The 26,578-nt window shown below is 35.4% G+C and overlaps 2 protein-coding genes across 2 annotated transcripts; both read left to right on the forward strand.

Moving 5' to 3' along the window:
• Nucleotides 1–2,971: 2,971 nt before the first annotated feature.
• LOC130722652 (topless-related protein 2-like) lies at nucleotides 2,972–13,263 on the forward strand. The gene is made up of 25 exons (XM_057573459.1): nucleotides 2,972–3,168; nucleotides 3,278–3,373; nucleotides 3,497–3,676; nucleotides 3,846–3,959; nucleotides 4,071–4,229; nucleotides 4,399–4,576; nucleotides 4,687–4,816; nucleotides 5,702–5,814; nucleotides 5,900–6,035; nucleotides 6,117–6,226; nucleotides 7,051–7,120; nucleotides 7,198–7,271; nucleotides 7,349–7,444; nucleotides 7,523–7,615; nucleotides 7,960–8,087; nucleotides 8,204–8,438; nucleotides 8,516–8,674; nucleotides 9,781–9,933; nucleotides 10,035–10,145; nucleotides 10,327–10,503; nucleotides 10,589–10,717; nucleotides 10,797–10,892; nucleotides 11,940–12,122; nucleotides 12,387–12,562; nucleotides 12,792–13,263. The coding sequence occupies exons 2-25, from the start codon at nucleotides 3,294–3,296 to the stop codon at nucleotides 12,991–12,993; spliced, it is 3,282 nt and encodes a 1,093-aa protein (XP_057429442.1). The 5' UTR covers nucleotides 2,972–3,168; nucleotides 3,278–3,293; the 3' UTR covers nucleotides 12,994–13,263.
• An 8,191-nt stretch (nucleotides 13,264–21,454) lies between these two features.
• LOC130724267 (probable polygalacturonase) lies at nucleotides 21,455–24,731 on the forward strand. Its single transcript, XM_057575460.1, has 6 exons — nucleotides 21,455–21,640; nucleotides 22,368–22,679; nucleotides 22,947–23,067; nucleotides 23,167–23,341; nucleotides 23,431–23,501; nucleotides 23,708–24,731. Exons 1-6 carry the CDS (start codon nucleotides 21,635–21,637, stop codon nucleotides 24,382–24,384), a joined length of 1,362 nt encoding a protein of 453 aa, XP_057431443.1. The 5' UTR covers nucleotides 21,455–21,634; the 3' UTR covers nucleotides 24,385–24,731.
• The last annotated feature ends 1,847 nt before the right edge of the window (nucleotides 24,732–26,578 follow it).

Consider the following 26,578-nt stretch of genomic DNA (forward strand, 5'->3'; position numbering starts at 1 on the left):
ATTCGGGTCCATTAGAAGTCATCTACAATAAAAACATACAGTGTGATTTAGAGAAAATTTAAGAAATTGAACTCAGATAGCCAATTACTGATTTAAGAAATTGAACTCAGATAGCCAAATGCAATTACTGATTTAAGAAATTGAACTCAGATAGCCAAATGCAATTACTGATTTAAGAAAATGAACTCAGATACAGCATATAGCCATAGTAATACAACACAACATTATGTATTTGACTTTGTACTGAATTATTGTGGTATACTATGGTGATGAAATTGTTCTGAATATAGCATTCGTGTTATTAAGAAACACGAATAGAAAGATTGGCTGCACCAGTAATAGAAGGGGAAGGAAGAGCGTGCACGGGGGGTAGGAAACAATATAGCATATTTAAGAAATTGAACTGAGATAGCTTAAAATAGAAACACCAAGAAAGGAGAAGAAGCTCACCAGGAAGAAGAAGATGAACCGTGAACCGCGAGCAAGGCGTGGTGGAGCGGCGGCGGAAACAAGCTTCACGCGGTGGAGCGGCGACGGCGCATGCACTGAAAGATGAGGAAGATCGAATGGGTGAAGGATGAAGCACTGAGGTTGAAGATCGAACGTGAGACGGTGAGAGCTTGAAAGTTGAAATTGAAACTTGAAAACCCTACTCTGCTGAAGCCTGAAACGACACAGTTTTTAGATTTTTGAGTTTTCAGTTTTTTTTTTTTAAATAGCGAACCGGTCCAACCGCAAGGACCGAGTCACCGGTTTTTTGATTGAACCGGCCGGTTTTTTCCGATTCGCAGCGGGTGAATTGCACGGCCGATCTAATGCTCGGCTCGAACCGGTTTAGGGTCCGGTTCCCGGCTCAACCGGTCGAACCGGCCGGTTCGAGCCGAGTTTTATAACACTGGGTAGGGGGGTATGGTGTTGAATGAAAAACCATTTGAGTGAGTAAAAGTTGAATGAAGTGTTGAACTAGAGAGAGAAGGTGATGTGGAGTGTTGAGAAGAGAAAAAGTGGAGTGTTGAGGGTGTTGAATGTTGAAACCATTAGAGATGGTCTTATGTAGGTACTTAGAAGTTAGAACCTCCAAGAGTCATGATCCATTTGACTAATTAAAAATTTTGGGGCTAGCATAGCCTTAAAAATAAAATGTACTTGCTAAGTGCGGAGAATGTAAGTGCTATGTGGTGTTTAGTTCATGTGATTTGCTCTAAGTTAATATGATGTGAAGAGGTCAACATCTTGTCATGTCCCTTTTGTGAGATAAAACTAAGTACCAACACATATGTTGGCCGCAAGATGCTTAAAATCGTAGAATATCTTCGCATTTGGCTAAGAGTAAATAACACCCAGATTGGACACCAAGACTTTAAGACAACGGTGTACGAATACTTTTACTTATTAATTATTTTACACTTTCTTTTCATTTCAATTACACTTGAAATCTCAACAATCTTCCCTCTAATGAGAGCTCATCTGAAGCAAAAGTTTTTCATCCACATAGGATATCCACACTTGCATCGTTGTTGGTTCTTTATTGTCGAGATATGTTGTTTGACCACCATATTAGCAGGAACACTTGCGATGCAAGTAGTCTTCACCGTGGTTGTACTAATCATCAACTCTGATACCACTGTTGGGCTAAGAGATGCTTAAAACAGTAAAAAAATCTCGATATTGGGCTAAGGGTAAACAGGTAAACAACACATACGCATTGGACACCACAACCAAAACTGTAAGGCATTGGTTGTATGAGTTCTCATACTTATAAACTGCTAAAAGCTTTTTTTCTTCAAATGTGAGATTTTTTACTCATACTTAAACTTTCAACAATCTACCAATGAGTTAAGCAACAACAATGCAAAAAGCTATTAGGTAACACAATCTCTACATTATTAAATTGATTCACGAGATTCTAGAAACTGCCCATATGCTCAGCCTTCAATGCACTTCAAATTTACTAGTCTTTAGAATAATAATACCTTGATCTGTCCATCTTTTGACATGTCCTTCAATTGACTATGGGCATCAGTTTCACTATAGACATGATGATAAATTTATAAGTGTTATTTTTACGTTTATTTGTATATCATTTTAGACACTTATTTGACTTGTGTGTTTCAATTTATACTCCTATCATTTATAATTATTTATGTTTAAGTTGCATTTTATGAAAATTTCAATTTTAATCCGAACTTTTTAATGTAAGAGGTCCAAAGTTGTATGAGCAAAATCGAAACATCGCATTTGTTGGGAGTTTAAAGCTATTAATGTAAATTGATAACTAATCTCTCATTTGCAGGATTGAAATGAATTGTTTTGATGCTCATGTAGTATAATATTACACTAATTTATACAATTAATTTGTGAAATATTAATTTTATCTTAACAATCGTCGAATAGCTTCTCGCGCATCAGCAAAATCCTAGTTTGTCTAAACATGACAGTTAATTATGTAGGGCCACCAAAATTCATACTTTTCATGTTTTTTTGTGTGCATTTAATTACATCTATTTATTTGCATTTAAAGTATTTTTTATACTTGGAATAAGATTTCAAATTTAATTATGTCATAAAATAAATTATAATTTTCCTTTTAAATTTAAATTGAATGACTATTTTCCAATTTGTAACTTGTAACCCAAACCCTTGGTTACATGTGGAAATAAAAAAAAAACCATTTTCTTTTCCTTTTTTGGTAAACAAATTTGGAAAAAAGAAAATTCCCTTACTTCGAAGTCACGTGATGAGAGAGAGAGTCAAATCAAACAAATTAAATTCAGAAAAGGAATCAATGAACGAGACGCGTCGCTGCAAATCCCACAGCTCTTCTTTCCACGCGATAACCACACCTACTTATCACATCACGTATATAAGTACGGTACCTTATCACTGATAAGTCGGTGTTGGAAATAGACCACTGCGACACGACACGCATCGTTAAAAGCGACACAAATTTTCCATTTGTTTTTGTTTTATTTTTTAATTTTCTCTCTCTGTTGCAAGAAAATATATAGAAGCTTTTTCTTCTTCCTTTCCACTTTCCATTCTCAACAACCCACCATGGAATAACCCTAGAACCCGCTTCCATCACTCTCAAAGTGTCCTTCTTTGTGAAAAAAAACGCTGCGTTTTGGTTTGGTTTCAAGGGTTTCCAACTTCTGTGTGTTCTCTAAGGTTTTTAGTTCTTGCCAATTTCGGCTAATTTTTCTCTTTTGTTCTTGCTGAATTTGTAACCCTAGTTTCCTAACTCGCTGTTTTCATCTTGTGGGTGTTTTGATTTCAGTATCTGGAGGGTAAAAATGTCATCTTTGAGTAGGGAATTGGTGCTTCTCATTCTTCAATTTCTTGAGGAGGAGAAGTTCAAGGACACTGTACACAAGTAAAGACCTTTGTTTCTTTGTTTTTTTTGTGTTTTGTTTATTTGTATGTGGTAATTAAGTAACTGGTAGTGTGAATTGAAAATTGAAATGTGTGTTGTTGTGTTTCTTGTTGGGGGTTTTAGGCTTGAGCAAGAATCTGGGTTCTACTTCAATATGAAGTATTTTGAAGAGAAGGCCCTGGCTGGAGAGTGGGATGAGGTTGAGAAGTATCTGTCTGGGTTTACTAAAGTGGATGACAATCGATATTCCATGAAAATATTCTTTGAGATTAGGAAGCAGAAGTATCTTGAAGCCTTGGACAGGTGATTTATCTATGTATTTTTCTTAAATTCTTGTGGAATCTTCAACAATAGGTTGCTAATTATAGTTTAGCCTTTATGCTTTTATCTATGTAACTAACTGTTTGTGTGTATTTTGAAGTCTGGATTCTTTTTTCCACATCTCATGTTTAAAGATCTTGTTTGTGCTCAGGCGTAACAAACCGAGGGCTGTTGAAATTCTGGTGAATGATTTGAAAAGTTTTTCAACATTTAATGAAGATTTGTACAAAGAACTAACACATCTTCTAACCCTTGAGAACTTCAGGTAAATGTTTGCTTTCGATATTTTATATGTTGTTGTTAACTAGGGATTGGACCTACATCAAAATTGGGTTGCGTTTTTAAAGTACGGATTACGGAATTTGATTAAATGCAGGGAAAATGAGCAGTTATCGAAGTATGCTGATACTAAATCAGCTCGAAACATAATGCTTTTGGAGCTTAAGAAATTGATAGAAGCAAATCCCCTCTTTCGAGACAAGCTTATACTTCCTTCGTTGAGGGCATCACGGTTACGAACCCTGGTTAATCAAAGGTAATGTATATGTATGTTACATTTACATGTATTGAACTTCACACTTGTAAATTGTAAGTTTTCCATTTGTGCTTGAGCTCTTCATAGTTAACTGCAGTGGTTATCTATCATTTGTAACTTTATTAATCTCGTTCTTATTGGTTAATTCTTGTCAATGTTTTTTATCCAGTTTAAATTGGCAGCATCAGCTGTGCAAGAACCCAAGACCGAATCCAGACATCAAAACTTTATTCACTGACCATACTTGTTCACCTCCAAATGGAGCTCATGCACCTACTCCTGTCACCCTTCCTATTTCAGCTGGTGCAAGGCCTTCATTTTTTGCTCCACTTGGAGCACATGGTGGAGTATGATCTTAGCTTGTCTAGTTGTTTGAATTTTCAGTGTAGCATTGATAGTTGTCTAATTTTTATATATTTGGGTTTTTCCTTTCCTCTTACTGCTTAATTTTATGCAGCCATTTACACCAGCCCCTCCAGCTGCTAATGTTAATGCTTTGGCGGGATGGATGGTGAATGCAAATCTGTCCACATCTGCTCAATCATCTGTAGTTGCTGCTTCCTCATTCTCTGGTCACCCAAATCAAGGTATATCTCGGTCAATTTGATGTCGAGTAACGTGGCTCTCTATCAGGGGAAAAACCATAATAAAGACATCTTTAAGAACTAGTCAACATTCCAGTATACTATTGCCGATTTTAAATGAAAAAAAGAAGCTATAACAAGGACAGTTTTGTTCTGTTTTGTTTTTTTGGTTGGCAGCGGATAGAATCACAATTCTTTTCACTGGAGAAATTTACTGTTTTATCCTTCGTGTTTATGTTTGTATACCATGATTAATTTTCATGGTTTGTTCAGGATCCAATAACCTCAAGTGCACACACACTACCGGTTTCTTAATGTATTGCCTTCGTTTTCCTTTCATCAAGTATGAGAGATAATTTATTTATTTTGCGTAGATAATTTCTCCCCTGTAGAAAGCTGTCTTCTCCATTTGTATAGGATACTTATAGTTACTGGAATATAGCTACTACTTTGACTTATATCTTCTTAATTGTCCTGTATAATAGCGGAAGAACAAGTATAATCTTTCCATTATCCTCATGAATGTGGGCAATTAATTCTCAGAATTCTTTCTGTCTACTCCTGGACTGGCTAGGGCGCCACGCAGCAAGGCTGGCGCCACAGCAACTTGTATGAGTGTCTTTAGGCTGCTAGGCGGGTCCTCTTCGAGGACCCAGGGCGAGACTTAGGCTGGACCTGACGCATGAAACATTAAGCTAATGTAAGGCCCATGAATGTAATAGCTTAGGGTTAGGGTTTAGTGCCACTATAAAAGGCTAGACCTTCCACTCAATACGACAGGTTCTCTCTTTTACACATTACGGCTGCACAAAACCATAGATCTAGAATCTCTAGGTCCTTGCGAGAACAACTCCGTTATCAAGTTCACACGTCAGTCAATTTTTGCAGGTTCTATTTTGAAGCATTCAAGAACACCTAATACTCTTGGAATGATGGATTACCAAAATAATGATCATGATCATCTAATGAAACGGTTGCGGACTGCACATTCTGTTGACGAGGTACTTACATGGTACTTTTGCAAGTTTTCTTTTCCATGCAGTAGAATTCCCACATCTATAATGGCAGATATTTACATCTGTGCAGGTCACAAATCCCGCTCCACCTCAACAAGTGTCTTGGTCACTTGATGAGCTTCCTAGAACTGTTGTTTGTACCTTACATCAGGGATCAACAGTGACAAGCATGGATTTTAATCCTTCCCTTCATTCTGTACTCGCTGGTAGGTTGGAAGAATAGACTGCATGCCTTTTATCATAAAAATGCTCAGTCTTTTACTGACTTAGAAAATCTTTTGAAACAGTTGGTTGTGCAAATGGTGAAATTTCACTTTGGGAAGTAGGGCTGAGAGAGAAGCTGATATCGAAGCCTTTCAAAATATGGAATATTTCTGCTTGTCCTGCCTTATTTCAGGTTTATATTGTATTATTCAACTACATAATTGTCGGTAGATTACAGATGTCTGTTCAAGAATACTCTGCACAGAAATTAATTTGGTTGTGTATAGTACCTCATATTTTTCTGTGAAGACCCTTGGGCAATTAGCAGAAGGGGGTGATGAAATTTGTGTTCCTTTTTGGGTGAAAACTAAATCAGGACTTTTTATAAATATAAAATAAATCCACTTAATTCCCCTACATGGATTACACAAGAAAATCTAATATATCAGAAGAGAACAGTAGAGATTCTATGAAGTATTAAATGATATATGAACTGCCATTTTTTGATGTATTATGTACCAACTGCCAAGTAATTCATAAAACATATTAAAATGGACATAATATGTGATCTTTTTTTTTATCACGCCACATGATGAAATATTATTATTTATTGGAATAAAAAATCTCAGTGTATGTATGCGTTGTGGAAGTAGCGTAATAATATTAAGAATTTGAAACAGGAAAGCTGATATAGCAGGCACATGTTTAATATGGGCAAACTATGAATTCATAGGCGATGCAAATACTAGTTTCCAGTGGCTGCACAAAATCTGCTCAACTTTTTAGTTTCAACTTCTTAGTTTAGTTAGTCCTTTCCCTCTAGCACAAGTTCTAATCTTACCTTAATGGACTTAGGGAGCTGTTTAGGTAATAGAAAAGTACAAGTTGTTTTAAATTCCACATTTCCACATCCAATTGTCCATTACAAAAACACAGTAAATTTGTTTTACTATACCATAAGTGCCAGAATTTTCCTTTATGTTATGCTGGACTTAAATAATTGGGACTCTTATACAGGCTGCAATTGTGAAAGACTCATCTATATCCGTCAATCGTGTATCATGGAGCCCAGATGGGAATTTTATTGGTAAATGTTGTAAGGAAACTTGGTTCTAGTCTGTTGCACTCATTACTGGTTTATAATATAATTTCCCTTCTTTTCAGGGGTTGCTTTTACGAAGCATTTGATTCATTTGTATACCTATCAAGCACCTAATGACCTACAGCAGCGTTTGGAGGCATGTCCAGATCATTCTCTAATATGAATCGAATACTTTTTTTGTAATTTCTGATTGATGTCTCTGTTTCATTACAGATTGATGCCCATGTCGGTAGTGTTAATGACTTGGTATTTTCATATCCAAACAAACAGCTATGCATTGTAACTTGTGGAGATGATAAGTTAATAAAGGTGACAGAGAAGTTTCCATTTTACAAAAGCCTGTAACCAGAAGAATGTATCTTTGATTAACTTTTGGACGTGTCACAGGTGTGGGATTTAAATGGGCAGAAACTCTTTAACTTTGAAGGTCATGGAGCACCTGTTTATTCTGTTTGTCCTCACCAGAAGGAAAAGATACAGGTAACAGTCTCCTAAGACCGCCTCTATCACATGACAGGCTTTTCATTATTTGATTTTGAGGCATCCTTCTTGATTAGTGTTGAGTTTTTGTTTTAGTTAGCTGATAAACCGTAAAAGATTGTTCAGATTTTCAATATAAAGGAAGGATTTTCCGTTATTTAGTTATTTTTATAGAATAAAAAAGCAAGAATCTTAGTAATTGAGGATTAGAATAGAATTGAATTGATCATACTACTACGGATGTGATCCCAGGCCAATTTTCTGCAGGATGTTATTGCTTTCTTGTAAAGGCTGTTGCCGTGAATGTTTGACGGATAAATAGTTATGACATCATATTCTTGCAGTTTATATTTTCAACTGCGGTTGATGGGAAAATTAAGGCCTGGCTGTATGATAACATAGGCTCCAGGGTGGACTATGATGCTCCCGGGCAGTGGTGCACCACAATGCTCTACAGTGCTGATGGAAATAGGTAAGAAAATGAGGAATAGTGCTGGAATATATCCAGTCAATTTTGTACTTTTTCTAACTCTTCGGATTTTTTCTCTGAGATTTAATGTTAGTTGTAAATGCTCTTCCCTATTTTAGATTGTTCTCTTGTGGGACAAGCAAAGATGGAGACTCTTTCCTAGTCGAGTGGAATGAAAGTGAAGGAGCAATAAAAAGAACATATTCTGGGTTCAGAAAGCAATCTGCCGGCATTGTGCAATTTGACACTACAAAGAATCGCTTTTTGGCTGCTGGTGAAGATAACCAGATTAAGTTTTGGGATGTGGATAATACCAATGTTCTGACTAGTACAGATGCTGAGGGTGGTCTTCCTGTGAGTAGTACCTCTGCTTTCCATATTTTGATGTATTTTTTACGGCATTGTTTGACATGGTTGACACCTGGCATCAGAGTCTCCCTCACTTGAGGTTCAATAAGGAAGGAAATCTGCTTGCTGTTACTGCATCAGGCGGTGGCTTGAAAGTCCTTGCTAATGCAGATGGCATCAAATTCTTAAGAACTATTGAAGCTCGGTCATATGAAGGACCTAAAGCACCTATTGAAACAAAGGTTTTTTTCTTCCATAGTTCACCATCTTCACTATCTGCTTCCTTAACAAGTATAACTTTCTTGTTTTATTTTTGTCTTGATTTTGATTTGTTCAACATTGACGAATTAGGCACTTGTCTCTTCTGTGGTTGCAAGTACCAATCCATTCATCTACATATAATCTATTAAACATGAAGAGCAAGCTCTGGAGTTGCTTCCTTTGCTCTCTTGAACTTTTGACTTTTAGTCATATCAGCAAACCTTTCTACTCCTTGGTTGATTTCCTTTTCATCTTTCTTTTTAACAACTTCACACTCCTTGATTATATTTTCAACTTTTTCAAACAACTTCCATTCTGTATTTTCGTCAAAACAATTACTATCTTTCCATTCTTCCTTTTTTCCCAAACAAATTTATGGATGCATGTCCACATCACCCTTATTCTCCTTTACTTCTTTGAAAATAGTCCTTCTAGAACCTTCAGTTAGCTCTTCTCTCCCTCTATTTCAGATTTAATGACTTTCACCTGTTTTAGTAACCTTCACTAAGCTCTTCTTGTGCAATGAATTTTTATGCTACCTCAAAAAGTTTTAACACATTATTATTTTATAAGACGCATCAATAAATAGTCAATTCATTTTGGGAGTCTTAACATTTTAAAGTCTTTAAGTTTATTAGAGAATACCAAGTGGAGACTCAAAGAAGTCCCACATTGTCTAGATTAGCAAGTGTACAAGTGTATATAAGTTAAAGAACACACATCCATTGCCTTAAGCTTAAGGTTTTGTGGTGGTGTGTGGTTCTAACTTATGAATTCTAACAAGTTTTGATCTTAATGTCTACACAACACACGGGCATCTAGTCAATAAAGTAGAACATGTGGACAAAAGATCTCCTACTGGACTTGCACCTATTTTTGTAAGATATAAAGCATAAAGGATAAAGGATGGACATTGATAATTATTTCAAGATCAGTTACTTTTTTGCTTATTTAATATGTTAGCATGGTGTTATCATGTAAATTTGGTGCTTGTGGTTTTATGCTGCAGAGGTATTGCCTACGAACCTTCTGGTCTATTGGACAATTATGTGTTAAACTGAATCATTTTGTTATTTATGCTTTCTAGAATGGATTTGATTCTATGGCTAGAAGCACAGAGAAGAAAAGGAGTTTTGATGATGTATCGGACAGATCTAGAGCTTGGGAATTGGCAGAAATAGTTGATCCTGTTCAGTGTCGAATGGTCACTGTGCCAGATAGTATGGGTCCCCTTAACAAGGTATTTTCTGCATCCTTCCCTTTTATGCATAAGACGCTTAACTAATATAGGTTTGTTTTATATCAAGATTTCATGATTCTAAAATCTTCCCTTTTACCAAGGTTGCTCGTCTTCTTTACACAAATTCTGGGGCTGGTCTTCTGGCTCTTGGTTCAAAAGGGTTTCAGAGGCTGTGGAAATGGAGCCGCAATGAACTGAATCCTACTGGGAAGGTGATTGAATGCTGAGAGACCCAAACACATGGAAACACTTTCTTTTTGCTTTATATATACAACATGCCTACATGCATATTCTGATATTCATGTTTCTGTTACATATGCCTGCATGATTTTGTTATGTCTGATACAAATATTCATGTAAACATCTCTGAGTCTTCTATTGTTGGTTTAACAGGCCACGGCTAGTGTTGTTCCTCAACATTGGCAACCAAATAATGGTCTTCTCATGAATAATGATGTCCGAGACAATTCTGAAGCAGCTGTTCCCTGCATAGCGCTCTCAAAGAATGATTCCTATGTTATGTCTTCATGTGGAGGAAAAATTTCACTGTTCAACATGATGACATTTAAGGTGATCTGACAGTTTACTTTATATGCTAATGAATGTATTTGTAGGATCTCAGTATTTGAGTTGTGACATTATTGCTGAGTTTCAGATAATGACAACTTTTATGAGACCTCCTCCTTGCTCAACCTTCCTTGCATTTCACCCTCAAGATAATAACATCATTGCAATTGGAATGGAAGATTCAACTATTCATATTAACAATGTTAGGGTGGACGAGGTAATTGCTTTAAGGAGTGTTGAAGTTTTTTTTTGTTTTTGTTTTAAGAATTATATAGTGATTTGACCTCTGCCTTTAGGTGAAATCTAAATTGAAGGGTCACCAGAAGCACATCACCGGTTTAGCATTTTCAACTCAACTTAATACCTTGGTTTCATCAGGTGCTGATGCCCAGGTATGTCTAACCATGAGTTCTGTTGGAATGTTAGTTGTGCTGTGTTAACTAGTATTGACTTACTAAAAAGGAGTATTTTTAGGTCAATATTTTATTTAAAAATTATTCGGAATCTTGTTTCTTTGGTATATTCTCTCTTCTCTCCTTTCCATTTTTTTTCATGTAATTTTGATATGGTATAACAACAGTATTACCATCCACCATGTCCTCACCTATGTGTCATTTTATTTGTGTGATCTCAAATATTGGACTCTATGTTTCTATTGCTATTTTTGGTCTCATTCTTGGTATTTTATTTACTCCTCTTGTCCATTCCCATCATCATTATCTTTGGTTGTTCATCCAATTTTGTGATTTAAAAAAACCTTCAGATTTTAGACTCCAAGATCATCATCACTAGAATAAAAATTATTGTTTACGATTTTCTGGTCGAGCTGTCAATCAAAGTTGCTTGAATCCCTGTGGTTCCAGGGCAGAAAAAGTCATGCTGTGAAATTGAGATGGAGGGTTAGAAAATTAGTTATATTGGGTCACTTGTTATTTTATTGCATTTGCAATATTGCTACACTTGTACGTGACATAGAAGCAATGGGAATATTATATCTGTTTTTGTATTGTCCCAAGTCCCAATATTTATTTGGACCTTAAATTTATTCTTTCCTAATCCTAGTATCTTTTCCCTTCTCCTCTAATAACAATCATCATCTTATTACTTGAGTTATTACCCTTGAGTGAATGGATCAGTGAATAGATTGATCCAGATTAAAAGGTCTGGGTTCCAGACTGTGTTAAATAGTCGGAGAGAAAGCTTTGTCGCGCATAGTGGTGTCCTATCTAGCTCGAGTAGGATTGCCATCAATAGAGGATACATGTGGTGTAGACCTATATACATAACTCTTTTGTGCTTGTGTCATTGTAGTTCTATCGATTTTTCACTATGATTCAAGTTCTATCTATTTTATATGTCTTTACAGAATCCATTTTAGATTTATAATTTGATCTAAAATAAAGATAAACCGTTGGCTACATTTTGTGGGTACTTTGTAGCTTTTCTTTTGGAGCATTGATTCCTGGGATAAGAAGAAATCACTGTCAATCCCAATGCCTGCTGGAAAGGCACCTGTTGGTGACACTCGTGTGCAATTCCATATTGATCAAGTAAAGTTGCTGGTATCCCATGAGACGCAGCTAGCAATATATGATGCTTCAAAAATGGAATTGATTCGGCAGGTAAACATCTACAAAAAACACTCTTTGAATTAAAAACACGCACTTAAAATTTTATGATAGTTAGATACGATTTTTGAAGCACAAAACTGCAAAACCTCTTTAAGAAGCAGTTTTAGTGCTTTTCTCCGAATTTAGGATGAGCAGTAGGTTATGGGGAAAATGCTCTCAGAAAAAGGCTAGATTGCAAGTGCATACTCTTTGTATGCAGCTATATTTTGTATTCCTTGTAAATTAGTTAGTAACATCTTTATGTTTGGATAATAGTGGGTGCCACAAGATGGATTTTCTGGTTCCATATCCTCTGCAACATATTCCTGCAACAGCCAACTAGTTTATGCTGCTTTCACTGATGGAAATATTGGAGTATTTGATGCTGACAGCCTGAGACTAAGATGTCGTATAGCTTCATCTGCATACCTACATCAGACTTCATCAAACAGGTTTTCCAAACTTTTTCTTTGTGTGTAATAACTTCGTTTTCTTTATTGAGACCCCTATTAAAGATGACCATTTGCTGTTATTAAAATTTCTGCATTTCTTGTCACATGCTCATAATTTTGGCTGAAATATGCTTCATTTTTTATGAATCTTGGCTAGTTGGGGAATTTTATTTTACTTAACATACAATTTGCTAACATGATTCTTAAATCTTTGTTTCTTTTTGTGCAGCCAAAATGTGTACCCTGTTGTTGTCACAGCACATCCACAGGAACCAAATCAATTTGCAGTTGGACTTTCAGATGGGTCTATCAAGGTTATAGAGCCTACAGAGTCTGAAGGAAGGTGGGGAATTAAGGAACCTGTTGATAATGGTAGGACAGCCTCACCCTCAATCACAAACAACCCCACTCCTGAGCAGCTCCAAAGATGATATGATTCATGTGCCTCATTTTAGTAGAAAAACTTATTATAGAATAGTGAAACTGTAAGGCTGAATGATTCTTTTTGAGACTTTTTGGATGCTCATACAGATGTGTAGGTTAAGAAACATTATGCAGATGTCATGTTACTAATCGTGTTTTTGTATAAATGTCATGCTGCTATGCTAGTAGCCTAGTACTGAAATTTGAATCTATGACCATATATATAAACCACAAACTCCTTACTATCATTTCAATTTTAGTGGCTCAAGTTATGTTTATTTGGTGCAGTCATTGTTACCTTATTATCAACTATTCAAACCTAAAAGTGGCATCTTGAACTTTTTTTCTTTGGTGGGTTGAATGATTTGAAAGTAGTGTCAGGGTGACATGGATCTGATGCGGCCAGTGCTGGTAGTTGGCACTTTCATATCATGAATGCTCCACATAAAATGAGGTGCATGCATTACATGATGTATCAATTCAGGTTGTGGAGCACAGAGCTTTGAGATTCCACGTGATTTCTCAAAATTTGTGGAGTAATCAGCGGTAAACAGATCCAGTGTAAAGTTGCAACCCCAATCAAACATAAACTGTAGATATATTTGCATTAAGTGTATCTTTGGTTTGCCGTTGGTCTAAGCACAAACGTAATTTCACTTATCTTAATGTGTTAATATCTTAATGGAGAAAATAGAATTTGACATGTTGTATAACGTGGATTAAAAAACAACATTTTGTCATAGAGTTCAATGTGAATTCACATATTCAACAGAAATGTAAAACACACTAAGATGTTGGGCAAAGCACATGTGTATGGATATTGGTTTTGGTTGGCCTAAAACTTAAAGTGTCGGTAGATTTTGGCGAGATCCGCGACAGATATTATTTTTGTTGTCATCTGAATTATGGCTGAGTTCTCTCTTCTGTCAATTTCAAACGGCAAACAAATGGTATGGGAATTTATAGACTATAATCTCTTACAAATTAGTCAAATATCCTACTAGCACACTTGACTATACTGCATTTTGCATGTTGTGGTTTAGAACAAGTATAATCAAATAGTATTAGTTGCCATAAGACATATAATATATTAGGGTGGCTATTTAAACCCTTGATGAGATTGACATTCAACAGACATATGAGTTTTTTGGCATGTTCTAGACCGCCAACAATGTGTGTTGCTCCAAAAGTAGTTGCAAGAAACTAATTTTGGGAATGCATTTTTGAAAATACATTCTGGAAACTAAAATCTGTAATGTATTTTTTAACAATACATTTCGGAATTTAGTTTCCGATCCAAAAATAAGTTTTCAGTAGCTGTTTTTATAACTTTACATATTATTGGAGGTTTCGGACCACTATAAGTCACATCTGTCAATTGAATGTTGGCAGTGTGCTGGAGATTATAAATCATTTTCCATCATAATATCACTTATTATTCTATATTTTTTCATCAACATATTTAGAAACGCACCATATAATGATGTCTGAAGTCAAAATTAATTATGAGATAAACTTGTGTGAATAAGATGAGAATTCATTCTGAAAAAAGAAAAACCGATTCAAACAGTATATGTAGATCCACATCACACATTTCTGAGAGAGAATAGGAAGAAATGATGTAGGAGGATAGTTATAGATACTCAATTATTTCGTAAATATCGTTCATGTCAATTTACACAGCCCATTGTGAGCATGGAGTGCTTGGTTTGTGGACCAAGGTAGTACAGCATGCTTAGACACAATCTGCCTCATTTGATTTTCCTTGGAATGTAATCTACGCATCATCCTACTAAAGAGTAAATCTATCCCATGTTTACCACTATCATGACATCACCTATTCTTTTTTTGTGGTCTACATCACCTGTTCTTTTGTATCCAAAAACAAGATTCCTAGGTTAAAAGTTAAAACAAGCACAGGATCAAGGAATCAAAGGACAGACTTGACCAGCAGTTTCTGTTGATGAAATGAAAACTGGTTCTTTTACAAGATATCGACATGATCTAACTCTGAGGCCGCGAGCTATGTATGTCATGATATGACTGCACAGAAAAGTAGAACAGAGCAGAAATTCAAACAAGTAACTTGGGATCTTACAGTACTTAAAATGTGTCATCAATGGAAAATGATTTATAAACATTTGCATAATGCACCATTTCTTGATGAAACGAATAACCTTTAGGTGTCTTAGGGTTTTCAAAGCCTCACCTCAACCTCTATCCACTTGATAAAGTAGTCCACACAAATATGAAAGAATGGTTCTTGGAGGGTGGAGGTTGAATCTTACACTCAACAAAGCTGAAAAGAAAAATTGACATACACAGACACTACCTAAACTTCTTAGTACCAATCTCATATAGGATGGAGAAGAAAGCATAGCTAAAAATTCTTTTACCTAAGAGTGTTCTAGATTTCATTCTAGACACCCAACAAACACGAAAAATGAGAAAGGAAAGAAAGAGAGAAAATTAATGAATGTGATATATGATAAATGTGATCTGAAGAGAGATAAAGTGAAAAATGAGATTTATGTAGAATTCGGATTCTAGGGTGTCAATTTGACTAATTTAACTGTGTTGATCAATCTTAACCATTAAATTTTAAAATCAACGAGTATAAAATGACATCCGCCATAGAGAATATGGCTGCAGAAGATCGATATTTGGAGTTTGTGGGGTGTTTATAAATTTGTGTGTCTAATTGTTTTTTAAATAAGTAATTGATTTATAGCATGTTTCATTTCGCGATGAAATACTGTATAATTATTTCTAGGTACAAGCTATAACTATAAGTCTTACCTTATGAGTAAATGCCTCTTGGAGTCCGTACTAATCGTGAAATAAAAAATGCTGTTAACAAGTTCCACATGAACTTTTGCTTTAGGAAATTTTAAGGTAAGAAAGCATCAGTTTTTCCATGACTTGAACAACATGAATGCTTTTCCTTTTTACTGTCTGTTCTTACTTTTTCTTCCCATTTGAGAGGACCCCCTTTTCCCCATAATTTATCGGTCAGTGAGTATCTATTACAATAAGGAAACAAAAAAAGTTTCTTGACAGTGCACATTGTACTTCACTAGGTTTGGCTTCTTGCAAGCTCTTGTTCATTATTGCATTAGCAGAATAAGGTTGAGTTCCTATCATGGCATAAGGTTCATTTGGAGTTTGGACAGAAAGCTCAGTTTCAAGTATATTTGTCTTTTGGTTTTTCCCTCAAGATGACTCTGCACACACGCATAATTTGTTACTGAAAGTGACCTATGGAATTGACAAAAAACCAAAATATTGTCCTATAGGATTCTCATGTCTTGTGCTTGAGTGAACTTTTCACATTGGCCCCATATAGTCACTGTTCCTCTATAATGTGAGCTACTCTCCTATATCTTTTTGTATGTCGATTTTCATAATTCAGAAGAAATGTGATGATACGGTTGAGATTTGCTTTCAATTTGCTCTTTCATTAAATAGCTGTTGATATGTATGTAATATAAACCTTTGTTTGACCAAGAAAGAAAAACAAACAAAAGTTAGCTGTGAAGCAATGATAATTGAGATTGTGAAGTTTCTATTTAAGCTAGAATTTCTTCTTCACAAAGAAAAGGAGTTGAGTATATGCATGTAAGGTTGTTTGTCCCAATTTATTTTCATTGTCAAACTCTGCAACCGTGGCCATTGCCCTGCAGGATACAGCTGGTTGAATAGTGATGCAAATCAGCTTTTAAAGCCAAGTTTGTTATCTACTTTTCTTTGTCAAACTCAGCAAAAATGGAATTGCACAAGAATGCTTAAACGCTAGGAATGGACAGTGTTAATGATTTTAACTAATAGCGGTAACAGATTGATGTTTGTCAAACAATGTTGCATGATTCTATCTGTCCCTTAAGAACTAAGTATCATTGTCACTAACTAATCCTACCCATTTCATCTCTATCACAGAAAAGCACCATTACAATCATCAAGCAGGACAGTAATAATGCAAAGAACCTAGCAAGCTTTGGGTGGGATTAGGTGAATAATTTAATTAGGTACTCATTCAATTAATGCTTATCTTAGAGAATTTCTTAAAAACTTAAAATGGCTACTATCTACTACTAAGTTTTTTTAAAAACATAATCAAATATGGAAAATGTTTTGTAGACCACACCCACATGAGAGATAAAAGAATAAAAGAAAGCCCTTAAAAATGTGAAATATGATCAAGGTGGTAGGTATATAGATAGGGAAAAAAAATAATGTGTAATGTTGATGTGTTTAAAAATCGGAAATGATGAAATATATTCTCTTCTGTGCTTTTATTGCAACATAAGATAAGTCTAATGAGTTAAAAAGATGTAATTTGATTGAGCTTATCTTTAGATATTTGTTAGCACCGATGCAAACAGACATTAATACTTCAAGATAAAAATAGTGAAATAGTTATGAGGTGTTCACATTGCATCAACTAGTATCCGAATACACAAGACTAGAACACACAAGACTAAGTTGAGAAATATTTATTTCTTTAATTAGTAATAACTATAAGTCTATAACATGTGTTAACACCCAAACTGCATTCTACAATTCAATGATGAATTCAATTTGACGGGTTATTTATTAAGATATAGCAGGTGGGTCGATGAGGTGCAGTGTTGTTCAAACCACTACCCCCACATCCACATGGCCAACAATTGACAGCAATAGAACCTATATATTCATTTTGAATTGAATTGCTTAGCTTTTGGTGTGGTCTTAAAAGTCTTGAGGAATAGCTGTATGGAATGGAGATTTTGAATGTGAAAAGTCTAGAATTTTGCTATCTTTCTGATAGGAATTCGCTGCTCTAGCCCTGCCTCTATCTCCATTTGTTTTCCTCTTTTTCTTTTTGTTTTATTCTTCATCATTTACCATGAAGACGTGAACAACAAGACCATTAATAAACACCCTTTAAAAGTCTTAGGTTCCTACACTAAAGATGGCCGTTTTAAAGTAGTGGGACAGAGAGAAGTGAATGTGGAGACCCAAAGAGAAGGGAACAAAGTTAGATTTGCCTACAATTCACTAACGTTGATCTTAGTCATATTTAATTATTAGCAATGTACTATATATAATTATGTTGCTTCTTCCTTGATCAACTTGAATCAGTATCTATTCACTTCAATCTCACTCACAGCAAGTGAGAGATGGGATGAGAAAAGAGAAATAAGAAGATAAAGTAAATGAAAATAAGATGAAAGAGAAGTTATAATTTGAATAAATCAAAGCACAATCAGCTTCTAACTATAGCATTTTATATTGATTCACCCTAAATTTTAGGTTACATTCAAACTCCTTACTCTTTAAAAGATTTTCCACTAACTTAACAAAGTTACAAGTATGTGATTATGCATCTGCAGGCTAACTAATGAGTAATCCTTAACCTAGCTTTTCCAAGCTAACCTTGAGTGATTCTTTTAATAGTTTCGTCAAGCCATATCATATATCAAAAAGACATGTAGATACAAGCTTCTATAAAAGTTGTAATATTACTCTTTACTATTCAAATAATGAGATTTCTTTTAGAAGCTTTAGTTATTAGAAAGAGTTTAATGGTTGTGCACTGTCAGTGTAAAACATTTTTACACAGACGTCCAATAGCTGAATGACACGTATTCAAATGCATTTATGATCCTTTTTATTTTAATTAAATTAAATGCTTGTTTTCTAATTTGGCAACCTATCATTGGTTGTCTGTGTAAAAAATATTTACACTGACGGTGCATTTTCATTGAAGTTAGGCAAACTTTGCAACAAATGAAAGAATTGAGAGCCCTTAGAATGAGGAAAGAATGTACATAATGTTCAACTTGATCCCCCAATCTTCACTATTCTATTTATAGTCTCACGACTCTTCTAGTCGTGTGAATCTTCTTATTCACTTCAAATATATTTACCGAAGGAAAATTGTACTTGGCAATTAATGTATGCAACGACTTGTCCTCAGTAGACTTGTAAAAAAAAGGTGAAGTAATTCAGGTATACATTGTATGATCTGACAATTATATGAGAAAAAGTGTCTTCCACTCTTCCTTAATGCAATTGTTCAAGGGATATAACATGAGCCAGTAATTTGTCTTCTAGTTTAACATTGACTTGTTCACATTGAACTGAATGAGCATCAAATTCTAAAAGGTCTTTAGATTCTGAACAAACTTCATAATTTGAACATCTTCACCATTGAAATCTTCAGAACTTAGTACTTCAGCAACTATACTAATTTGTATCCTTTAATTATATAGTTTATATTCACAAAAAATAGTTTTATTAGTGTTAACCTAGTTAATCTCATGTATCACCATTCATGGGTGACATCACTTACGTTTTCATCTCAATTCTCAAATTGATAGCTAGTCTCCTTTCCAAGTTACTTTTTTTTTTAATTTTATTCTAAAACTAAAAATTAACCCAAAATTCCACCTCAAGCAAAACAATGAAACATGACTTGTTTACATGTAACTTACTAGTAATAATAATATTAAAATGGTGTCTTGCGTGTCTGTCTCTGAGCTTTGACATGCTCTGTCAAGTGCAAGGCCAGGCTAGCATCTCAACCATGATTGACATGGGTCCTACCATTCATCTGTTTCTTCTCTGTCAAACCACATGCACCTTCTTCTTCTTAACTTCTAATCTAATCTCTGTGTTCCATGCAATTGCATTTCCCTCCCCTACCCTGTCATATATTATAATAAATGGCTATTATTACTAGTCTTATTTACTATTTCTAGGGTACCCTTATTGCCACATGCCACGTGTTACTCAGGGAATCCCTCATGTCACCGGAATTGTGTCCCTCTCAATGCCACGTGTCAGTCACACCATGGCATTGAGCCCATCTTCATCATCATTCCCCTGCCATAAAATCAGCAGCTTATAAATGTAAACAAACTAGTAACAACTTTGTTTGTTGATGTCCAAACACAACCACTCCCACAAAACACACATTACTACTACTCTTTTCTTTGGATTTTCAGGTCTCTTTCATAGATAACTAGTAACTACAAGACTAATTCTCTCAAGACTCTGAATTTATATATTGAGTATGTAAATTCTCTCACAAATATTTCTTCAAACATATTGCTCGATTAGAAATCGAGCTATGAACTAAATGCTTAAGCAGTTTATTGTTCAGTTATCTACTGAGTATTATGTATTGAAGCTTGTTGATCACATTGTTGGTACTCTAAACACATGACATGATGCTCAATTTAGCTAGTAATTGTAATTCTCTGGCAGCATACTATTCTATTTCTCTCTCTGTCCTCGTCCGTTCTGCAGACACAATCCATGAGGCCGTTTTCAAATGATTTTGTCGGTGAAATACGTTTTTAATCATTTTCAATTAACAGGGCAGCCACCAATTAGTAATTTATTAACAGGGGTAACCAATCACACAACACACATTATTGCTGTAAACATACTGCTCTCAATTTTGTCTAGTAACTAGCTTAATAACCTACGTTCAAAAAAACACTAGCTTAATATAATATAGAGTAATGTTACTTACCTGCCATAAAAACATTTTAAGAAGAAAATATTTTTTTCTTAATATATAAAAGGTGACATATTATTATAGTAATACACAATTAGCCTTTTAAAATTGGATTGTTTAGTCATAATTTACTACTTTAATAATATATTTTGAGCTTTTTTACGTTATTTAAGTGAATTTTAATTTTTTGAGCTTTTTTATGTTGGTATTAATTTTTACTTATTACTATATTGAAATTTAACAAAAAAGTATTAGTATAAAATACATAAATTATCAAATGAGAAATTGTCGAATAGAATTGTAGTATATTTTTTTTATTCATTCACTTATTAATTTTTTTAATTAAAATAAATTTATTGATTAAAAAATTAAACGTAGTGACAAATTAAATAATGTTCCCTGATATGAAAAAGCGCCGCACACTATTCTCCTTCACTCTCTGTATGCTCGTCATTGTGTAGACGCAAGATGTTACTATTAATCATTTTGATGAACAGGCACAACCCCCAATTACTGCCATTAATTTATATTAACTTTTCCTCTTTTTTCCCGTTATTTGAATTATTCTCTTGACCACTCTACCCTTCTTGATTTGCTAAACAAATACTAGTGCTTACCAACAAGCTGTAGATAACCGAACTCCTTCCGCGTTTAGTCAAAAGTTCAGTATATGAATGATGTACATGGTAAATGACACCAACAAGAGACTTATCAACCTAATGTGATCTCAACACTCATGAGAATAGTCTTATGACCACTATATATATATATATATATTTTTTTTTTTTTGAAGATGTTAAACAAGTATTAACTCTACTAAACTATTTTTACACCCTGATTTCATATTAAGAAAAGATTCTTACCAAATATTTGTACATACATGTCCACCTATGAATGGACCATTAATCTTCACCTTTCCTGTCAGTTACATGTGTAAATCAATGCTTATAATAATACTCACAAAACTGCATAAAGCTGCTTCTGCTTCTTCTTCTTCCTCCTTTTCCTTCTCTCTCTCTTTCTCTCTCTGTTTCTCTTGCAATTTCATTTTTTTTTTCCTTTTCACTTGTGTTTGCTTTGGCACTAGTGCCGGTTCTTGTCTCCCTCGGTCTCTGACCTTGTTTCCAGCTTTGACCAAGAACATGCTTGTAAGTACGTTTCTCTGCTTCATGTTCTTCTACATGCTACTTCTAAATCTGGGACGTCATTGCTGTGTTCAAAACTGAGATGGAATGCTCAAGTTTCAATATTTTGCTGGATTTTCTGTGTTTAAGTCAATGTTTGTGTGTTTCATTGACATGGGTCATCTCATCTTCTATGTGTGTGATTCTGTTTGAATGGTTTTGTTTCTTGTATTAGCATGGAACATGGTAATGTTGTTCATTGCTGTCTTTGGTGGTGCTATCAGATTCCATTTTGTTTGATCTGATTAACTTGCATTCTAATTTCAGCTAGGAGCTTCCTTTGAAGTTCTTAGTAGACATCTGTACTTGATTTGGAATTTGTTGAAGTCATTATCAATTATACCATATTCAATGATTGGTGTGTGGTGTTACATTTTGCCTCATCAATGAAAATGAGCATTGTGCTCTGAATCTATGTTTGCTGTCTTGTTTCATTGTTTTTAATTTAATATGAATTGATTGAATTCATTCACTTCTCTGTTTCTCTGCAATGGTTTTGCTTTGTATTCCAGAAAAGTTTTTTAAGCTTGAGTTTTTACTTCATGGATAAATTTCTTATCTCTATTCATCACTGAATTATGCTTGACTCTATTTCCTTGAGTTTCATTCTGAGATTTAATTTTGTGTTTAGTTATTGAATTTTCAGGATATCTTATTGCATTTTTTGTTGCTTTCTTTTATCCTCTTTCAGTTGGCATTGCCCTTGCTGCTGGCACTGAGCAATGCCTTGAGAGCTTATGGAGTTGGTGAGCAATGTGGTTCTAATCCAACACTAGATCCTAGACCCCACAGTGTCTCCATTTCTGAGTTTGGTGCTGTTGGAGATGGCAAAACACTGAACACCATTGCATTCCAGAATGCTATCTTCTATCTCAAGTCTTTTGCTGACAAGGGTGGCGCTCAGCTGTACGTCCCGCCCGGAAAATGGCTCACCGGCAGTTTCAACCTTACCAGCCATCTCACCCTCTTTTTGGAAAAAGGTGCTGTCATCATTGGATCTCAGGTATTTTACCTCTGGCTTCTTAGTGCATTTTTAGAATTCTTTCTACAATTTTTTGAAGCCAAAATTAATTTGTGGAAGAAAGGTCTATGAGTAGCTTCTGCGTGTAAGAATTGATTATGAGGACATAGAAGTTGATTCAAACGCGCTATTACTTATTGTTTTTACGTGCTTTTGAATACTCTCTTGTGTGTATAGATATATCATGGTACTCAAGATTGGTTTCTCTTAGGCTTTGTTTGTTTTTACATGTCATTCTTCCTTGTTTAGGATCCATCTCACTGGGAAGTTATTGAACCCTTACCTTCTTATGGCCGAGGGCTCGAAGTCCCTGGGGGAAGATATCAGAGCTTGATAAATGGATACAAGTTACATGATGTGGTCATAACAGGTTTTCTATCTACTCCCAAGCCATTGTCTCTTTTTTTTCAGCTAACCTTTTATGTATCTATTTGTGGATTGAACTTCATATCTTTATGTGCTTCCCCAGGTAACAATGGAACCATTGATGGCATGGGAATGGTTTGGTGGGAGTGGTATAGCTCCCATTCCTTAAACCACAGCCGTCCTCATCTGGTTGAACTTGTTGCATCTGATTATGTAGTAGTTTCAAATCTCACATTCTTGAATGCCCCATTATATAGCATCCACCCAGTTTATTGCAGGTACATATTCTCTGCTTCTTTAGTCCTCAAATGAAATAACTTTACCAGAAAAAAGTCATATTGATCTAGTTATATGTGATGTGTTGCAGCAATGTACATATTCAAAACGTTTCAATCTCTACTCCTCCAGAATCCCCTCATACTATTGGCATAGTACCAGGTTTGTAACATATTATATTACATATGGACACTGCCTCTCAAATATCAATAACTTACTAAGCTCTGTTGAGGACCACTTAGAGCTTGTTTGTGTGCAGACTAAAGATAACTTATTGGAGTTTATCCGGTGTTTTTTCCAGTAGATAAGCTCCAGTCAGTGCTCTTTCTTAAATGGGATCTTAGCTGACATTACTTTTATGTTTTCAGATTCTTCTGATAATGTATGTATAGAAGATTGTATCCTTGCTTTGGGATTTGATGCAATTACTCTGAAAAGTGGCTGGGATGAGTATGGCATTGCCTATGGCAGGCCAACTGAGAATGTACACATAAGAAGGGTGCATCTTCAAGCATCTTCTGGCTCTGCTATTGCATTTGGCAGTGACATGTCTGGCGGAATTTCAAATGTTTTGGTGGAGCATGTTCATCTTTTCAACTCAAATAGTGGTATTGGATTCAGAACCACAGAAGGAAGAGGTGGTTACATGAAGGAAATTGTTCTATCAGATATACAGATGGAGAATATCCACACGGCAATCGCGGTCACAGGTCATTGCGGGTCTCATCCTGATGACAAATTTGATCCAAATGCCCTCCCAATTTTGGATCAAATCACCTTGAAGGATGTTACTGGCAAAAACATCACCATTGCTGGAAACTTTGCTGGAATAGAAAAATCCCCCTTCACTAACATATGCCTTTCCAACATAACCTTTTCTATAAATCCTGTTTCTCCTCTCATTACATGGGAATGCTCAAATGTCTATGGATTTTCAGAATCTGTGTTCCCTGAACCTTGTTCAGAACTTGGGAACCCCACAAATTCTTCATCATCATCATGTTACTACCTGCAGAGTATCAGTGGAAAAACTGCTGAGCTTTGATCACACCCTTTCTCTCAACACAAGATTCTTCTTCATATTCTTGATTACCCTGCTTGATGCCGAAGAAAAAAAAAAGAATTAAGCCACATTCTTTCCAATAAGACGGTTGTTTGATTATAGTTTTTCCTCATTCCTTAGTTTTGCATTCTTGCATGTTCCTACCCGCACAGCAGATTATTTGTACAGCTTCATTTCTTCATTCATGTGTAAGGAAATTTTGGTAGTGTGGTAACAAGAGGACTCAAGTTTGATAGTTTTGCATTAGTTCCATCGTGATTTTTCTGTAAAGCATGTAGTGGATTTGGTGATACTTCAATCAAAGAAAGTTCAAATTTGAGTTACAACTATCCATTTCTTAGTAGTAGTAGTGATGTTATAGCTGCAGTGTTACGTAGGTTTTTATGCTCAGTTTTGTACAACAGCAGATAAATTCCTCATGATCCAATTGGTCAGTAAGTGTTTAAAAGGGATTAAATTTGTTATGGAATCTGATTTGATGACATAAGGCTATTAAAAAAACATGAACTCCCCAAAACACATTTATGGGTGAGGATTGGTTAATAAGCATATCTTTGGCCAGTATGAGACTTTCATACCACATATTAGAATTTGGATAAGACCTATCTCTACCCTAAAAGCAAGTGTTCTTCTAAGAGTTAAGCTAACACTGATACATTTCCACTTATGAGAGTCATGTTGCTGTCATCTTTGTGTAATTGGGTCTAGTTCACTGTTTTTTTCTTCCGGGCATTACCAAGGAGGAGGTGTTGGGCCAAAGTTTGGATTGGAAATATAATTGAGTGAAGATTAACTGGTAAGATAAAACATATAGTTGAGACACAAAATGGGCTAATACTTGCAAAAGCCGAGAGAAGAAGAAGCATGAACTGAATAGGTCAGAGGACAAATCAAGCAAGAAGCAGTCAAGTCATTTTATGATAATAGCTCCACAAAGATAGAGATCCTACCTCTGAATCTAACAGTGTCAATTCCAGGCAAAATGTGAACCAATCGTTTCAGTTTCAACACCATCAACATCACTTGTTGGTTGACATTGATACTGTTTTTTGATTGACAGAATTTTCTGTTGGCTGTAAGTGGAATGAGATAAGACTCACGGAGCCACAAATGTGAAAAACTTACTAAAGGGACAATGATAACGTAATTAACAAATTCATAAGCAAGTTTGTTTTGGTGTGCGGTTCAGTGTCCGCACACGGTCAACTTAATACCATTTAGCTCGGCCATCACTCATAGTAAAGACAAAAGCTAGGGGACTATTATTATGGTGAGCAGTTCAACACCTCTCACATCTGCCAACTTACCTTGTACCTCGGTCATTACTCATCGTAATTCGTAAATGCCAAAGTTAGGAGACCAATGTTCTGGTGTGCGGTTCAGCACGTCGACCATCACTTATATAGAAGGTCAGAGATAAGGGACTAATCCTCTAGAGCACGGTTTAGCACCGCACATCTAGGACAACTTATACATTGATCTAGTAACCCCGTGTGACTAGGCCGACTTACACAATGATCAGGTTACCCCTTGTGACTAGGCTGACTTATAACAATTGTTAGGTATTTGCATGTACCAAGAGGGCACCACACAAACTACGGAGGGGTAACCACCGAGCACAGAGCATCACCAACAACACAACTAGTGTCATCACGGTACTCGAAGAATTACACTCAACTTGAAGTAATTGGTTGGACTTCGTTCAATCAAAGTTAAAAATAGATTATCAAAACGAAACAATGACACTTCAAATGTAATTCTTGTTTTTCCTTTCTCACATGTATACCAAAAACATTCCATTGATGTACTCAGATTATGTTATTTTACTAATACCCCTATAATTAGCTCATCATGACATCTGAAACAAGAATTGTCCTTCTATTTGATTTTCATAAGTAGCTAGCTCTTGTCGTTCTTGTAGACTACCCTACATGCATTTGGATTTTCATTGCTGAACATGTATAATGTGATGTTTCCATTGCAATTTTGATACCCTCCACTTTCCAATATCAGATGATTCAATATTATTTCTCATGGTGTAAATGCCTTTCATGTGCAGATTCCCTATTGCTTGATGCTAATGCCTTTTTGTTAAGCCATTCAGATTGATAGAATTCTGGTGGATCAGAGAATCATTTCAGGACCACAAATGAGTGCATGATCTTACAAAAAAGGT

The sequence above is a fragment of the Lotus japonicus genome, chromosome 6, assembly GCF_012489685.1.
Source record: "Lotus japonicus ecotype B-129 chromosome 6, LjGifu_v1.2".
Classification (NCBI taxonomy): domain Eukaryota; kingdom Viridiplantae; phylum Streptophyta; class Magnoliopsida; order Fabales; family Fabaceae; genus Lotus; species Lotus japonicus.

Coding starts and splice junctions, on each gene's coding strand:
- LOC130722652 (XM_057573459.1), top strand. CDS start 3,294: ATGTCATCTTTGAGTAGGGAATTGGTGCTTCTCATTCTTCAATTTCTT. Junction 7,445..7,522: donor GAGATGATAAGTTAATAAAG/GTGACAGAGAAG, acceptor GACGTGTCACAG/GTGTGGGATTTAAATGGGCA. Junction 10,718..10,796: donor ACAATGTTAGGGTGGACGAG/GTAATTGCTTTA, acceptor CTCTGCCTTTAG/GTGAAATCTAAATTGAAGGG.
- LOC130724267 (XM_057575460.1), top strand. Junction 23,068..23,166: donor ACATGATGTGGTCATAACAG/GTTTTCTATCTA, acceptor GTGCTTCCCCAG/GTAACAATGGAACCATTGAT. Junction 23,502..23,707: donor TACTATTGGCATAGTACCAG/GTTTGTAACATA, acceptor TTATGTTTTCAG/ATTCTTCTGATAATGTATGT.